This window comes from Epinephelus moara, chromosome 16 (genome assembly GCF_006386435.1).
Source record: "Epinephelus moara isolate mb chromosome 16, YSFRI_EMoa_1.0, whole genome shotgun sequence".
In the NCBI taxonomy this organism is placed as follows: domain Eukaryota; kingdom Metazoa; phylum Chordata; class Actinopteri; order Perciformes; family Serranidae; genus Epinephelus; species Epinephelus moara.
Genome location: NC_065521.1, coordinates 32859673 through 32877717, shown reverse-complemented (window position 1 = coordinate 32877717; position 18045 = coordinate 32859673). Strand labels below are relative to the sequence as shown.

The 18045-nt window shown below is 44.1% G+C and overlaps 1 protein-coding gene across 1 annotated transcript in view; it reads right to left on the bottom strand.

Moving 5' to 3' along the window:
• Positions 1 to 9498, bottom strand: part of bmp7b (bone morphogenetic protein 7b) — a 34765-nt gene extending 25267 nt beyond the window's left edge. Inside the window, exon 1 of the mRNA XM_050065867.1 lies at positions 8821 to 9498. Coding sequence (XP_049921824.1) covers positions 8821 to 9220 — 400 coding nt within the window. The 5' untranslated portion in view covers positions 9221 to 9498. The remainder of the gene's footprint in view (positions 1 to 8820) is intronic.
• Between the last annotated feature and the right edge of the window lie 8547 nt (positions 9499 to 18045).

The window sequence follows — 18045 nt, the reverse complement described above, 5'->3', positions numbered from 1 at the left end:
GAGCCCCGTCCATCATTATAGCCGAGTTAGAACACCCGCTGTTTAGTACATCTGGGCCTTTTGACCACTCGCCACATTGTCAAGTCCCACCCGCAGAGTGTTTCATCATCCCTCCCAGCAAGTGCCTCAGCCTGGCCAAGAGCACAGAGCCTCTGCTATGTACATCCAGATGTCATTCTGGACTCCTGGGTTCAACAGGTGAATCTGAGAGATAACAACTGGACAAAAAAAACAAGATTCTTCTGGGTCTCTGCGGCTGTGGGCTTTGTAAAGCTGCCTGAAGCTTAAGAGGAGAGATTCTTTGTCTCCATTTGTGGTATTTATTTACACACCAGACCTCGGTGTAATACATCAAACCGCGGAGAGCATTAAGAGAAATTACCTGACAGGAAGGCAGGGCTATCTGTACCAACTGTTACATTCCTCTGCTTCTGCTCACTCCCTGTCCAGCAGAAGGCAATAAAACATGCACTCAATAACACTAATTAGCTCCAGAAACATTCCTCTTGGGTAAAAAAAACACTAAAGTGTATGTGCGGTTCTCTTCATACACGTATGCATGCGCTTACGTACACTTTCAGTTCACTGGGAGTGTACACAGAAGCGATTACATAAATCTACAGGAGGAAGAAAAGCGTACTAACAGTGTCAAAGACAAGCTGTATGCACACAGAGGAATGACTCGCCCTCAACACATACTTGTGTTTTAATTTTCTGGCCCTCGTGTGATGAGAAGTCTCCTCGGACACATTTTGGGAAGCAGCTTCTAGCGTGAGATGGAGAGACCGAGATGAATCCATGAAATTACAACTCAACGATGAACAAAAATTATGTGTGTGAAGGAGTGAGAAATGTAGTAGAGAGAAGGGAAAAGCTGTGTTTTGGGCTCTGAGAAGGTGTGTGTCTGAGTGTGTGTGTGAGAGAGAGAGGTGGGGAGTGGAAAAACACACAAAAGAACTTGAGAAAGTGTTGAAATGTTTTATGTCTGGAAGCACGGGAGGTTGAAACCCCTGGAGGTGAGGGCCAGAGCAGGAGGTTGGAGACTAAACACCACACAACACCACTGGGACCATATGATAACTACCTAATTAAAACTAGGAGGCCAGTGCTGATAATCAATACTGTTGGTTCAGGAGGGTAGGGAGGGAAATTTGGTATCAGATGGACCTGCGTGTGGGACAGATCGGAGACAGGGCCAGACGTGACGGTGGAGGTCGAGATGAGGGGACTTGTTGGACTCTGAAAAGATAAAGTTTCTCTGCACAGCTGCTTTGGCCTGCAGACACAGGGAAACATCTGTATTAACCTCAACACCATGGGCAGCCCACTGTGAAGAGGAATGCAATAAAAGAGGAGGGTGGGGAGGGGCTGAATGAACGGGAGATATGTTTTTTTAAAGGGAGATATTGGAGGTATTCATTTGAAATTACAAGCGCGGATCTCTCGGCTTCTCTGCTATCGGCTATAAAAACTAGAGCTGCGTGCCTCTGGTGTGACTGCAGTGTGACACAACTGCTTCCGAGCATGCGGCTGTGAGTGTGTGAGCCGGTGACACAATGCTGTCTGAAAGCCAAAGCCTCTCATAAATCCAACCTAATTTACCAGTTAGACATTTCTTCCCCTCTCTGCTCTTCATTACCTTCCTATTAACGCGTTCTATAAAGCAGAGGGAACTGGCAGACAAACTGTGTGGCAGCTCCTGTTAGGGCCATACCAAATAGCTTCATTCATAACACTGACATTCAAATTTCTAAGTCATTATTTGAATGCCGTACAGCCTCCCTATTCATTCTGTTTAACCTTAGCATTTCTGCACAGCTGCAGATACAGATCAGGCTGAAAATTAGGGGTGTATACCACATGATATTAGTCAGTTCTCTGGACAACGATACAATATTTGCTGGTATCACAAAGGACAAAGGACAATATGATTCCGCTTCATATCAATTAAGGGCCTGCAATCGATATGAGACGCTCAGTAAATATCCTCATTGTCTTATTCTTGGCTGCTTACCAACGCTGCTAGCACTGTTAGAATGTTTAGGAAGGTGGTATGCCATGGGAATTTCAAAATAAACGCGTATGTTAAAGATAACGATAAGCTTTGCCGGCAAATAAGCGAGAAGTTCCAGGTACTAGCGGCAAGAGTGCAAGCCAAACACCCTCTGCCCGCACTGCGCTGACACAGAGCTGGTTTAAAATCAGCTAAGTTTCCCTTTGATCTGAAATGTTACAATTAAAGTTAAAAGATGGATGACATGAAAGCTCCCAAAAAGTGATGCCAAAACATCTCAAAGGCCCCCTGGTGGCTGGCTGCAGTATAGGTCATAAACCCCGCCCCCTCCATGTTAGCAGATGGGACAAAACTCAATGTACAAATCAAATAAATTCATCCCAAAGATGGTTTCTGTTATTTTAGGTAGTTCTTATCACTCTGATGTATGATCAAGTATTCGTTTTTTCTGATAAGTTAGGTTTTAAGTGGTTATTTAATGCTATAAAAACCTGGTTTGACATCACTATTGACAGCTCTGTGTGCCTAATGGTGTGCTCACGATCAACGTCACTGGTCAGATGGGTTTATGGGCGGGAGCTCAATAGTGCAGAGATTGCTACTGCATGGACTCTGGCTCCAAATGAAGTCACTAGAGTGTCACGCGATGGTGGTGACCGTATCTGGGATATTTGGTGTCACTGTGTTATAGTAGTAGGAAGTGGAGACATGTTGTCCATCTTTATATACAGTCATTGCTATGAGATTAAGGGCATGGTTATAATTGTAGCATAGTTTTGGATTAGCCTGCTTCCTGCATGTGTTTATGTTGATGAAACAGATGAGTTATAATCATACAAAATAGCCGATTTCATAAAAAAAGGCTGACTTATTTAATGCGATGAATCACTTCATTCCAATTGAGGATTCTGTCTTAATTTTGACGTCATAAAATATGACGCCAGCAGTTGAAGCATCACTCGAAAACCTTAATAGGAAATGTAAGAAAAAAGACATTCAGCACAGCCCTAAGGGAGCAGACGGAGGGCCGTGAATGGTGGAGGGCCAGGTGGTGCCCTGTCAGGTCACCAAGGTAACGCAGTGGATAATTACCAGCTAGTGCACTGACTCACTCAGCCAAGTCTGCAACGATACCTCTCCCTTCTCTGATCACAGCCTCAACTCGCTCCTTAAATATAGGCGACGCATCAACGTGACACAATACTACTAAAACGGGTCACCACGTGCAACATGACGGCTGGATGTGGGTGAGATAACGACTACCAAAATGTCCCATGTGGCAAAGACAGAAGGCAGCAGAGCTTTGTTTGTGTACTGCTTTTCAACTCTGTTTAGTGAAATGTGTCACATCTGGTGCGGATTAACAGCAGCAGAACACTGAGCAATTAAATGCAGCCTGGTAGCACTTTTTTTTTCATTGGCTTGATATTTTTTTTCACTTTTATCGATGCTTTTACTGAACAACACCAACTCTGACGATTTTAAGAACAGTAAGCCATGACAGTGTGACAGTGAGCCGGCACACAAAGTACCAGGACACTGAAACTGAGCAGCTATTATCAAGACATTAATGAGAATATTTCATGATGCCATTTATCATTTTATGGCAAATGTGTGCAAAATCACTAATAAAATAATCAATTAAAGCAATCAAAGCAACAAACTGTCTTACTGTTACACATTACACCAGTCTAAAACTTTGACAACTTATGTCCACTGTACACAAGAAGACTTTGAAAAGACTTAAGTCCTCTCACATCTAAAGACACAGCAAGATTTTGCAAAGACAGGGGCTCTTGCAGCGTCACTGTTTGCAAGACTAAAACCAGATTCCTCTTGAGATTATTTTTCATCCTGCTCCTGGTGGAAAATATTACACCAAAGTCCATTTTAGAAATGTGACATATTAACAATTCCATGTGTGTTTGCAAAGCACACAACTCTAGAAACACATGATAAAAGGCGTCATATGTCAACAACATTCTTGTCAATTCATCATCAATGTAGTCTGAGAGGGTGGAAGTTCGCTGCAAAGATCAGCCTCTCATTGGGTGGAACGAGCCACCCGCTGAAGTCCCGCCCTACCACCTCCGGTTGTGTAGCAGTTTTCAACACGTCCTTTACTAACTTTTGCGGTGTTTGATCTTGCGGGGATGTAGCCATTTTTCTGCCATGGTTCGCGTCCTGTAGGCGATATTTTTGTGGGCGTGTTACACCAAAACCTGTTTCCCCCCGGCAATATTTTTGCAAGCGCACCGTTGCTGTGGCACCGCCCAGAACGATTGTGATTGGTTGAAAGAAATACAAGCAGCCGGGGCGTTTTTTTCTCCAATCTTAAAGTGAGAGTCGGCCCAGCCAGACCTTTCTTTTCTTGAGAAAGGTCTGGTGAGCGAGACTATCATCAATGTAATCCATAAGACTCAACTATTTGCGTACAAAGTGAGATTTCCACCTCCACTCACTAACAGCCTCCATTGGTTAACTGTTTTAGTGGGAGGAGACGGTGCGTATGAGAGCAAACCACTTTAAAAAGTGCGATTTCTCACTAAAAGAAGTTCTAGTTGGTGGATCAGATACACATTACATTAAACACCGACCCTTGTTCATGCCACAACTCCACCAGTTTGTCCTCTTTTCCTAAAGTGCAAGAGAACCAAGCCTTGCTCAAGTTTTTGCACCTTCTTCTGCCTTCGCTTTCTGCTTGGTGCTGAAAGGAGCACATGTATTGGTTGTTGACAATTTTCTCATCACTGAACCAAAACTAAAAACTTGTGCTAATATCAAACACATTTCATTTTACTGGAACGTCAAGACAAGAAAAAGACTGACTTAAGCCAGCTTGGACTGAGATTTATAACCACCTTACACCAAACAATCAAGAAAAACTCTCATGATTTTACCCCGACATTGGAAAATGTTTGCAACAGTGAAATCACTTCAGAAGTTGTTTGGTGTACAGCCAGCTTAATTGTGTAACTTTTGAATGCCTGTTAATAGTTTTGAACATTAAAAGGATAAGATTTGCCCGCGTCTGAAGGAGCCAGTGACCTCAGGGTAGAATACCATGGACAGAGCAGTGACACTGGAAAGTATGAGGAGACTGACAATATAATCATATACATATATAATATATATATTGTTGGTTTTGTTGACAGTTAGAAAAACATCCCTCTTGTCCTGTAACTTAGCATAACATCATGATGAGACTGTGTCATCACAATATGAATCTGCTTTGGATAAATAAACCATTATATTAAATTACTGCCTGGCCCCAGTGTACACACACACACACACACACACACACACACATGGACAAACATCGAACACAGAGTTGCCTCTTCTCCTCACACTCACCTAAGGCTACGTTAATCCCCGCCAGATTGCATGACAAAATAAGGAAGCAGTGACTAACACACCTCATAACATTTTACAGTAAAAGACTTCAGCCCCCCCTCTTACACAAACACAGGTGATGATGCTGCTACTGTTTCAGTCATCCAGGATGCGAATAGCAGACGTCCAAGTCACAGCCCTTTCCTGTGGTCTGGGAAGTGTAAATTGGCATCTCAGGTTGGGCATTAGGAGTGTGTGTGTGTGTGTGTGTGCCTGGATGGCTGAGTGTGACCGGCCTGTGTGAGAGTTTAACATGAACTGAACTGAACTTGTAGCTCAGCACAGGCCAAAGTAGCGGCCAAAAGCCCTGGAAGCTGTGGTTTGTTAAAGAGGAAATGCCTTAATTCACGGTGGCTGAGGGCTAATGCTGCCAGAGACCGCTGGGACTACATTAAATAATAGTTACAGAAAAGATGTGTGTGTACGACTATAGATGAGTGTAGACAGAAAGACAGTTTATATAGATGATAGCACGTAAGGTTCAAATGCACTTTTTCGTGCCTCTTGTGTTCTTGTCTGTTGCCACCTCTAGAGACAGCGAAAGCGTGCGTTGCGTTCCCTTGCTGGCGTGTTATCACGGCATGTCCGGCACACACCCAGTGCCTGGGTGACCTGTGTTTCGTGTAGCAGTGAGTGTACATTCTGAATGTATGCTGTAAGCCATTTACACAGCTGGGCTTTTAAACTTAAGTGACTCATTGAGAGGATGTCCCTGGCCTGGGGTCTGTCCCAAAGCCCACACCCGCCCATGCTGGCTGCACCAGAGTCATGCAACACTCACACAAGCCGACAACAAAGTGTAGCAGCTCCCCTGAGTGGCAATCAGGAGGGACGATAAAGAGCTAGTGTTTTTTTTTTATGTCAATATTAAGTTTTGTGCGCTGACATATGTTCTTTGACTGCTGTCACTGTAGCTCTATGGTGCACCCGCAGTAAAATTAGACACATTCTTGTTGCACAATGACAAAAGTATAAACCAATGCATGAAAACAGGCCTCTCAGGAAGCAGCGACCAGTGTGCAAAGTCTGACTAATGTACCTTGGCACGGTAGTTATGGAGACATGCAGAGCTTTGAGGGACAGTTTTTAAATAAAAGCCACACTCGTTTTCTCTCTCAGACAACCTAAATAAGAAAACAAACCCACAACGAGCAAATGTGGAAAGAGAGGAATTTGGAGAGGAAATAGTCAATCCATTTGATAGCCATCACTTACTTCTCCCTCTCTCTTTCTCTCATGTGAAGGATAATGAAACAGCGTACTATCTGCTGTTTCCAATCAAGCTGCCTGGACACATATTTGATGGTATTACATGAGACTCGGGAAGAAGCCTAACAATGAACCCTGCTGACAGATGCAACATGTGGCACATAGCACACACAACGCAATGACAGATGCCCACTTTATATCCAAATGAGCGACACATTTGGAGACACTGAGCCACATGGAAGACTCAACCTGGACAAGTGCCACCAGTAATTGCATTAGCCACAGAACTTCAGGAAGGCAGTGTGACTTTCATTCCATGAATCCTGTAATATATTAAATAAAATGTTCTCTCCGTCTGATGTGAACCATCTTTGTTTAGATTTTTTTTTTCTGTCTGCTTTAAGCATCATCTCTGCAAAAGAAATGGGCCGAGTCCCGACCATCTCACGTCCTCCTTTCTCTCTCAAAAGCTCCCTTCTTCCTCGTCAGCTCACCGCGAACCTCGGCCCTCGACTCTGCGAGGCCCTTGACTTTGCGAGTCTCTGTGGTCAAATCCATCTGTGTCACAGCCTGTCAAAAATAGTCACAATGCAGCAGCTCCCACAGTAATTACACAGTGCAGTGGAGGAACCAGTGTCACCTCCCTCTCTCTTGCCAAGTCGCTCCAACAATGATCTTTCCAGGATTGAATGTAAACTTCCAGCTCCATCCAGAATGTCACTAAAATGTCTGGTGGCTTGTAAACATTTGACCACAGTACGCCTGCTCTGAATTTCATTTACTATTTTCTCAGACTTCGGCCAAATTATGGTAAAGGTTAATACGCTAAAATTAAACCCAGCTACTCAGCTGAAAGATAAGCGGGGCAGTTGCTGTGACTGCATCATTTGAATTATAACGACGTGTTTATCTGTCCATAAATCTGACACCGCCTGCTAATGTTGTGATTATTTGCACTTAACAACCTCTGATTGTTACTGACAGCAATAAAAAAGTCCAAGACTGGTTGATTTCATTTTGACTGTCCAGGGAGCAACATTTAACAACCAAGAATCAAACAAAACTATTGGAGTGGCGTGCATCCTACAAGACGATGACTCAAATAAAACCAACTGGACAAAGTCTGGCTCATCACTGACTGGCACTATTTTCTGGCCTATAGTGTCCATAGGGATGTCTCCAGATTAGAGCAAAGAGAGGACCCAGTGCACTTTGGACCCATTCTCTGCTGTTGACTTATGCATTCTTTAGATAACACATGGTTGACATATTAGCTGCTGGCTGGTCCATCATCCACAACTGGAGCACCTGAACATTAGCTGGTTGCACAGCTGTTTAGCAGAGACACACACTGGAATGTGACACTCCTGGTGTTAGCTGGAAAAGTGCGCATAGTTGCATGTAACATGGTTATTGTGCTGGTCTCCTGTATGTGTGTGTATGTGCATGTTGGTGTTAACATTAGAAGAAAATACATATACTGCTCCTTAAGGTTAAGAAACAAGATAAAATCTTCAATGATTCAATCACCATTGATTGAAATACTCATGATGGATCCTAAAAGCCAGCAGTGAGTTGCAACAAGTGGAGGGCAATATGGAATTATAGCATTCACAGACTGGGGTTGTCACGATACTGGAATTTCTAATAGCTTGAAAAATATCGATATTCAATACCTTTTTTGATTCTTAAGGGGAAAATTGAAATTAAGGGCATATGAATAAAGACTTTTATATAAAGATAAATATAACAAGGCTGTAACATGACAACACTGACTTTTCTTTTCTTGGTTAGTAGCAGAAAACAGCAGAATGACTATAGTAAACGTGCAGCACAGCTGGTACCGGTGTATCGATACTCCGGAAAATGAGTATTGAAACCGTTTCAGGTGTTCAGAATTCATATGTACTGATGAATTGATATTGTTGACAACACTACCACAGGCCTACAGGTGATCACTTGACCACAGCGACAGAAAGTTCAAACCAAAAATGTGTGAAAACTGTGTGTCTCCATAAGAAAAGTGACCTCTAATGTCTCTGTGGCTGTCAAAAACAATCACCAAATTATATCACAGAAATATTATAATCAAAAGTTTGCACAGTAGTGATTTTGCCATTGTTACAACATGTGTATGAATCTTGTAAAACTGTATTTTCAATAGTTTTTAGGTCATTTAAATTGTGAGAGAATAAGGTGCCTACCCAGATTGACAAAGCTCATGACCATGTCTGCATCGTTCAAGAAGTTGTTGTCTTGCAGGCTGGCTATCGGGGGCCCCTGGGTGGTGAACACAGGCTTGTAGGGGTACGAGTATCTGTCCTCGTCCCCCTCCGTGGACATGGCGTTGTACAAGTCCAACATAAACATCGGGGCAGCGTTGTGCTTTCCGTGGAGGTGGGGTCGCGGCCGGTGCGGCAGCCCCAGGATCGACAGGATCTCCCGCTGCATCTCTCTGCGCTCCTGGCTCTTCAGCCGACGGTGGATGAAACTGGAGTGGAACTCGTTGTCCAAAGTAAAGTTCGTAAAAGCGGTATCCGCCAGGACGCAGTAGCTCCAAACCAAGAGCAAAGCCGGGGCACGTCTATCCAAAATCGGTGCCATGGTGGTGCTCGCCGTGCGTAATTGCGCCCAGTTCTGTTCGCCGAAACTCTGGAGAATGGATATTGAACTTGTAGCGACAGGCTGCCTGTGTTCAATATCCAAAGTCAGGTACGGACCCTCATGTTGAGGGAGGTGCTCCCGAATGAAACATCAACTTAACTTGACGGATTGTGTTCGCGCGGACCTCTGTCCTCATCCACAACCTGTGGCCAACAGCTACCAACTGTAGTGCAGCCTGCAACTGCAGAGTGGAGGCTGCGAGCAGACGCGCTTCACCGGGAGAGACAGGAACAAGTTGTGAGGAGGCGCTGTGTGCTGGGAGGAGCTGGAGAGAGAGAGAGAGAGGGAGAGTATGTTGTGGTTTCTAATGGGGATTGAGCGGAGTTGGCCTTTGTTACCAGTTGGAGAAATGCTTGAGGCTACATGTGCAAATACAAAACGGATTAGGACGGGATTTGTATCGTGATGCTTCACTTTTATGATAAAGCACATTTCGTCATTCCTTTCCCACAATCCCTAGTGCCTGTATGCTTGTGTGGATTCAATAATGACAGATGTCCAGACAGTGACAATACGCCTTTCAGTGTTAGTGTGCTTATGGAAAATAACAGACCTCATATCAAAGAGTGATTATTTGCCTGTGTGGGTGAATACTTTAATACTGTGGGAGAGGTTGCAACATGCAGTTGTAATGCTGCCACTTTACTCTGCAGGTGCACTCTGTGAATACCTTGGTTCACATGGCTGTGAGTCCTAAAAGTCGGTTGTCTTTTGAAGTCAAAGAGGAAGCATTACAGCTTCACAACGGCCATTTCATGCTGCATTTTTGAAGATATCCAAGCTTTCTGCTGGAGCAGGAAGTTTGTGACAAAGGCAGCGGTGCACAGACAGAGAGCAGACTGCGAAGGAGGGGTGCAGATGTTTGGCAGCTGCGTCGTCCCTCCATCTGCCCCCCTGGCCCCAGCACCTCTTAAACACCACACTTTAATGGAACGCTCCTGACCCTCTTGTGCGCTCTGCTCTCGCTGACACAGGCCAAGGGATTTTCAGATGCACCAGGAACGACCGCTTTATCTAGGCAGGCCTCCTGAAAATGCCTTTTCACTGAGCAGAGAGTGGAGTTTTAAAGGCCCTGTAGTTAAGATGTTTTAGGGCTACAGCTTGCCAGGTGATTTTTATGACAACAAAATTAGACTTCAATGGCACAGCAAGAGAGGCTGCCAGACGGCTTAAGCTATGATTGCAAACAGAGGAAGGGAGGAAAGGAGGCAGAGCGTGTCTTGGGGTCTTCTACACTTAGCTCACCTTCCTGCCCATTTAATGTGGTTGTTCTTGTCTTCAAAGGCGTTCCACTCCTCTTTTTCCAATGACAATTCAACATGGCTTAAAGCCTGAAAGCTTACATCGCCTGCCACTACTCATTGTGTATATCTAATCCTCTATTTGCTTTTAAATGGCCTTTCAGTAGTAGCCTGTAACATATAAACATTTCTATCCGGTGCCTCAGATAGAATCAGCTAATGGCCGCAGGTGTTTACATTACAGCAGTTTCCAACAGGGGGCTTGAAAGGGTCTTGGTTTCAGTTATAACTATACATCTTCCTCTCTTTCTCTCTGTCTCACTTTCCTTTCCCTCTTTCCCATTGTCCTACACTCACTCTGTTGCTCTCTTGCCCTTGCTGCAAGGTTGGTGAGGTCAAATCCCCCGGTGCTCCTCCAGCAACCCCCAGCCCTTGGCTCAGTTTGTGCCCAGAGAGGGGCTGACAATCCTGGGCAGGATAATAGGAACAGACCCCCCTTTGTTTGGGCCTCCATGGGCCCGATGACAGTCACAGTAAACAGTGGGCACAGGCTGAGGCCAGGCTGGGTGAGCTGCACTGAGGGGCCTTTGACAAGGAGAACCAAAGCAGAAAAGCAGAACAAATAGTGTTTGAACCTTCTGTTGACGACACACACGTCGAAAAAAAAACCTGCAATACGAATAGTCATAACTTTTCTCATGTATTTAACGCCAAATTTAATATGCACAAGATACACAAAACCAGTTAATATTTAGACAACTGATGATACACACTGTCACGGCCTGTACCATTACATTACAACTACATTTAAGATGATTAAAGAAGTATGTCACTGCTGGTCTTTTCATAAAACTGGGATGCCTGTGCAGTAGACTGCTGCAAAAACTTATTTTGAAAGTTGTTGCAACTTGACCACAGGAAACACAGAAATAGGGCCGTGGCATTTGCTTTTGCTCAAGAGGTACAAAACATACAACTAGCAGAATCCACTGCGCCACAGCGGACCAATAAGTACTCCCGCTGGAGGGTGATGTAATGCAAGCTTGGCCATTTTGACACAGGAAACAATATGGCAGCCAGGTGGTGACAAATGATCTTTAACTACAGGTAAACAGTGCACTAAAATACCATAAAACCTGAATTAGTAGCCTGGGCTATTATTTGATTTAATGACTGAAATCAACAGGCCTATATTTGGGACAAGCCTTTAACTGATGTCACACAAAACTGTTGCTCAGCAAAGATCTGGAAATACAATCAAATTGTTTATTTAAACATGAATATGAATATTACTTGTTAGGCTTCAGACAATATATCAATTATGAATCATTCAATTAATCTTGCTCCATCAGAGAAAGAAGGAGTTATGGCACTCGAGGATTGCGGCACCCGGCATACTAAAGCACCACTTTATCCTGTTAAAACAATTCTCACAACTTGGATTAATTCTTATGAAAATCCCTTTTGATTCTCTTGATTTTAGGGACACTTACAAACAAAAGGAATACACAGGATAATCGAGGAATGGACAAATAATTTGAGGTAACCAACAACCTGGTTTTATACATCTGAAGAACTTCTATAAAAAAAAAAGAACTGCTTGGCAACCAGACCAGGTGTCTCACTGAGACAGGCGTTTATTTGTCAAAATGTGTAGCCACAGAGGGCTAATAAAATGGACTTGGTGTTTAATTGGACTAGGCTTTTAATTGAAGTTTTACAGTACGTTTCTGAAAACATTTGAGGCAAGAAATGGGCAATGCAGAAACAGAATCTTGGTTCATATTAAACCAGCACTGCCTAGTTTTACTCTTTGATTTCAGTTTTTTAAGCCTACCATTTTACAATACAGGAAACAGTACGGCACCCACTTCCTGTTCCCAAATTAAAGCGAAACAGTGCACTAAAATATGTTTCTGAAGACATGTTAGGCGGGAAACAGGAAATACAGTGACCGAATTTTGGTTTATATTTGATCAGCACTGCTTAGTTGTACCTGTGTTTGAGAGAGGAGGGGGCAGCTATCTATCTAGATCCACTTCTATACTCTTCGTGTCCATGATGGCCAGCATACAAAAATGAAGGAGTACAATCTGTAGTTCAAGCAGCAGCCCTAGAGCCAGCGAATATGAGCTGAGAGATGAGCAGTGAGATCTGGGCATTGGTAAGATTAAGGGAGGTTTACCACAGTTCTTTTACTCATAATACCTGCCTTGTTATGACACAATGGCTGATAATCTGCAAAGTATTGCTTCAGAGTAGAAAGACAAAGCATGCATTGATACTGCCTGTCTGGCCATTGAAGAGAATGGATGTACTTCTGCCAGCAGGGCCAGTATACCTGTGTAAATCACCCAAGGGCAGAACTGTCGTGAGTTGGACAGCTGTACATCCATTACTATGATGCATTGTACTATTAGAGCTCACCAAGGTGAACTCACAAGATCTTAATATGTCGTATTTATAGTGTATTGCTTCTTCCTGTTCTCTGTTTAGGCAGTTTTTAAAGTTAAAATTTGATTTTGCTTAAATTCAGCTTTTGGCCTAGAGAACTCTGAGTGCACACACACACTCTTCCCACTATGATCTCAGACAATCTGCACTAATACACACCTCCCCACTTGAACAGGTTGGAGCATGATACTAAGCTCCAAAGAAGACCACACAGCGGTGCAGGGAAACATCCCTGGAAACTCTTTTAAACCCCACAAGAACACAAGAAAACACTGCTCATCTCTACATAATCTCGCTCCCTCTTTCCCTTCCTTTTTATCTACGGTAAGAGCTGGTGCTCTTTCCCATCTGCCTGCTTATCTCTATTTAGGAGCTCAAAGCATGCGGTCAGAGGTCAGATTAATATTTATTTCATGTGTTGCCTCAGAGAGCAGCAGGCAGCAGTCCTTTGAAGGCCTGCGTATGCGGGGAGGCAGATGAGGTTCGGCGGAGGGGGGTCCGACCCAGCAGACCCACAGACGATACAGTAAAACTTTTTGCGGGGTAAACTGACCCTCAAATGAAGCAGTGTGGGGTCGGGGTGCAAGGACAGGAGAGGGTAGAGGCACATTTTTCCCCTCTCCCTGCCTCCACCCTCTCCTGTCTGCCTGTCCTGTCCGCCCTTGTCTATGTTTTTGGCGTAACCCCACTGTGTGCACTGCACAAACCAGCGGCCTGTTAAAACAGCCAAACCAGGTGGAGCTGAGCTATTGCAAATGTTCCCCTTCTGGTGTCTCACACTTCCAGGGGCCTCAGGAACATATGAGACACAGCTGTGAGACAGGCAGAAGAAAGAGAGGGGGGTGGGTATATGAAACAGCTTCAAAATAGTTCACTTTGTAAATCCCATTTAGGTTTTGGGTTTGATAGAATATTACACAATGTGGATCCAGTGCTGAATTATTGAAGCCAGATGCGTTCGATTCCCTTATCAAATCTATGTAGTTTTGCATTTATTCAAGTTGCACATCACTGAATGTTCAAGAACTAAAACTCAAGTTTTTGCCAGATAGTCATTTAGCTAAATAAGTAATCTGTTTGTTCATTTGTTATTCATTACACTCTGACCTATGATGAAAATACGACTTGGAATTAAACACAAGTTGGAATTGCCAAATGCAATCTAATCCTACCTAAACAGGGATCCCAGACAGTTTTATCAATGTTCTTTCAAAACTGTTCCATAATATTTTTCCTCATTTCCATTACTTTATTTAAAGGTTCAGTGTGTAAGTTTAAAGGGCATATATAAAAATGGAATATAGTGTACTTTAGAATGAGCTGTTTATATCTACACAGGGAGCAAAGCGTGTCCTCGGAGATCACCATATTGCACCAACATGTTCCCACAATAGCCCAGAATGAACAAACCAACCACGCCTCTAGATAGGGCCACTGTTTCATATTGGTCACCATGGTTTTCAGCCCCTCTGTGATGAGAGTGTCAGAAAAACACTGATTGTTTTTTGGGTGAAACAGCTTTTTCAGTGTTTTTGCCGGTTGAAATCACTGTGTCCGTTTGTTTTGGAGAGGAAGAGACCTCTGTGGATAATTGTGAAAACCTCCTAACAATGAACACTGAAGGAACTCTAACTGGGAGAAATTTCAGCTGGTTGCAATCTGTAATCCTCACCACTAGATGCCACTTAATCCCCCTAAATCTTACAGTGTTCCATTAAGTAGTTTAGAATAGGTGGGCAGATCATTGGCCAGTGGATTGGCTGAGTGTTGGTTGACGTTGTCTCACAGCTGCACTGATGCTTGTCGAGCTGGTAAAAGCGGTAGTTTTATCATGCCTGGCTACGGCAGCTGTTAAATTTGTGCCAACGCTGGAATTCTGTTAAGCGACCTTTTGGTTGTCTTGATGCTTTTTCCCTGTACCATGTTGCCAACGTCAAAGATTTTGGTGCAAAGCCTACATTTAGTGAGGTATTCCCACCATCAACTAGCTGCATACGCCAATGTGCATCACACAAGCGGCAACCTCCAGGGCTTAAAAATAAAGTGAACGCAAAGTGCCAAATATTGCAGTTCCTCAAATGGCCACTTGAGGCTGGCTCCTGAGGCCAGTCAATTCCCACAGACTCTCATGTTAAAATGCCCAACTTTACAGCAGAAATAAACATGTTTACAGCCTGGTATAGTTAATTAGCTAATTTTCCCCTTCATGTCAACTGTACAGGGAGTGATTTTCTTTTATAACTCACCTGTTTATATTTTATTAAGGCTTCAAGTTTTGCACAATTAAAGACGTGGCCAATTTAAGTGACAGGCTCTCTGCGAGGTGTCACCATGATCTATGGTTCAGAACCAAGCCTTGCTCCTTCACAGCTCCATGCTCTCATCCAAATATGGTCAGTTCTGGCTCAAAGAAAAACAAGATGGCAAAGGCCAAAGCACCAAACTCAAGGCTTTAAAACAGCAGTCCACATACCAATGGGTGATGTCACCGTGGCTACATCCATTTTTTTATACAGTCTATGTTATCACATGATACTAGCGACGTTTCAATGGTCTCACAGCACAGCACAAGATTTTAAATTCGTAATTTCCAGGCCTGTTAAACATTTCTCGAATTTCATACCTTTTCTGGGAGTTTCACAACCATGGGAACCCTGTTTAAATAAGTTTCCTGACAGAATCAGATGTCCAAATGTCATGCAGAGATTTTCTGCTGAGGGATACACGATTATCTGATTTAAAATGCTACACCTTGCAATCCTCCTTGCCATCACTCAGTACCTACTTTCGCCTGTATCCTGTCTGCCCTGTCACTAATGCTGTCTGCAGCCGGATATGGCACTGGGGAACACCCGAGTAGCTTGGATGTGATTCATTGCTCTCAACAGTCCAGCCAGACCCATCAGTTATAGTTGGTGTCACTGGCAGTCAGAGATACCGTTTTAGCTAAGCTTTCCAAAATGCCTGGCTTAGTCGAGCTTATCCGTTGCAGGATGTTATCACTCAGGCACTCTGTCACTTGTGTCATCGGCACTGAGTCAGGGCTTGACACTGAGCTGGTCTCCTCACCCAGCCGCATACTTATCGGCATCCATTACTGAGGTGTGAGGGCCTGATAAAGGTCTGCCCAGTTCTGTGCAGCTGAAGGCAGAGGTCCCATTTAGATTGTTGTCTCTGCAGAGAGAGGCCTTGCCCCTTTGACTCTTGCTCTCATCACTCCATAAGGCTGTGTTGGTGTGTCAATCAGAGAGGACCCTGGGTGATCAGTCAGCTCCTCTTTAGGGGATGCTGGTCTGAGGAGCCATTAGAGAGGAGGCAGCACAGCCAGACTGGCCCAGGCCAAAAGCTGATGAGAAACAGAGGAGCAGGAGAGCCTGAGGTAGAAAGTGGGGGGGAAGAGGAGCAGGAGGTGGATGTGCTGAACTATGTGGATTGTGAGGGGAGGGCAGCTCTGTTTTCTATTTGTGAGGATTAGGTTGACAGATCTGTATTTAGTTTCTTTGGGCCTCTAGCTGCAGCTAATCCCCCTCACCTGCAGCGAGTGCCCCCACTCTCTTTCCTCTGACCCTGCAGCCCCCTACTTCCCCCATCCCCCCCCCCGCCCAGCACAAACACTCATCCCGAGACAAGCACATGACTCGTTGCACTCTGTCTCCTCAGGTTAGGGCCTCACACTCGACACAAATCTCTCCCGGGCCAAAGGAACAGCAGGGGTCTCATCCTTTCTGGAACAGAAGAAAAAGGACCCCCTCAACCTGTGGGCTTCCACATGTTAATTTTTTTTTCAGCTTGGGTGAGTTGGGTTGTCCCTCATCACTTAGAGATAGCAATTACTCAGAAATTAAGAGCCATTACTACGGAAGCAGCTTGTCAAAGCCACTCAGTGGAAAGGGGGACCTTTGGTAAAGCTGCACATTAGGAAATATTCAGGGTCAGGTCAGGGGCACAGACCTCTTCTCTTTAGATCCTGGCTCCCACACACTCCGACCAGGCCTTCACACTGTGAAAGAAAGATCGCAGTGCCTCCACAAACACACACAGCATGCCTGCCAGCAGCTCTTGAAGGTGGGGACTCTGGATGACCTAATAGTTTTAGAATCTAAGCACATTTCTCTGTTTAAACAATAGAGTGACATGACTGCAACATGATGCAACACACAAGACAAACAGGTTTTGAAAGGTTGCCGATGAAGCAATATGTGGGATTTCCTCAAGGTGTCGTATTCATTTAATGTCATTTTAATGTTGGGAGTTTAAAACAGCTGTAATTAGTCAACAACTGTCTAATACAGTGAACTAAACTGCTACACAACAGAATGAGCAACATTTACAGCATCTCGCTGGGCCCTAAAACACATGTTGGCCAGCACTATCATTACACACAACCATCATCAAAATTATATCTAAAGATCACTTCCACATGCCTGACAGATACAATATATATTTGGTTTCTCTGGGACTCTAACCACAGCCAATTACACCCCCCACCCACCCTACTGCAAACCACCACACACACAAACAGAAACACACACATACAGTAGACACACCTTTGGACAAGTAGCAGCAAGCTCACATAAAGGGTCTCATTACTGAGTGCCACAGAGGGTGCTAATAGGGATTTTTCTTAGCACCACCAACACAGGCCTTCTACCTTACACCAATGAGGTGCTAACTGGCCCACACACATTACTGCATGTTATTAATGGACGCAGCTTGCAAATCTGCACTGACCTTTAGCTTTAAGAGGAAGACTGATGGCTGGTTGCAGTCATTTCCAGACTGCTGTGTGCCTGTAAGGACAGCAGTACTTATTGTAGGTTATTTAGTCTGGCATTTCAACCTTGGCAAACCTGAACACACAAGGACAGAGAGAAGAGTTGGCACGTAAAGTCAAGAAGCAAATCACAAGAGAACTGCTTTAATTTAGATGCTGAATGACTGAAAGTGCACATTTGTTAAGTAAAACCAGCAATACAACCATGTAAAAATACTCCATTACTCCAGTGTATGCAGGCCTATACAGTGCAGTATTTCTTATATTTCATATTGCGTAGAACGATCTATCAAACT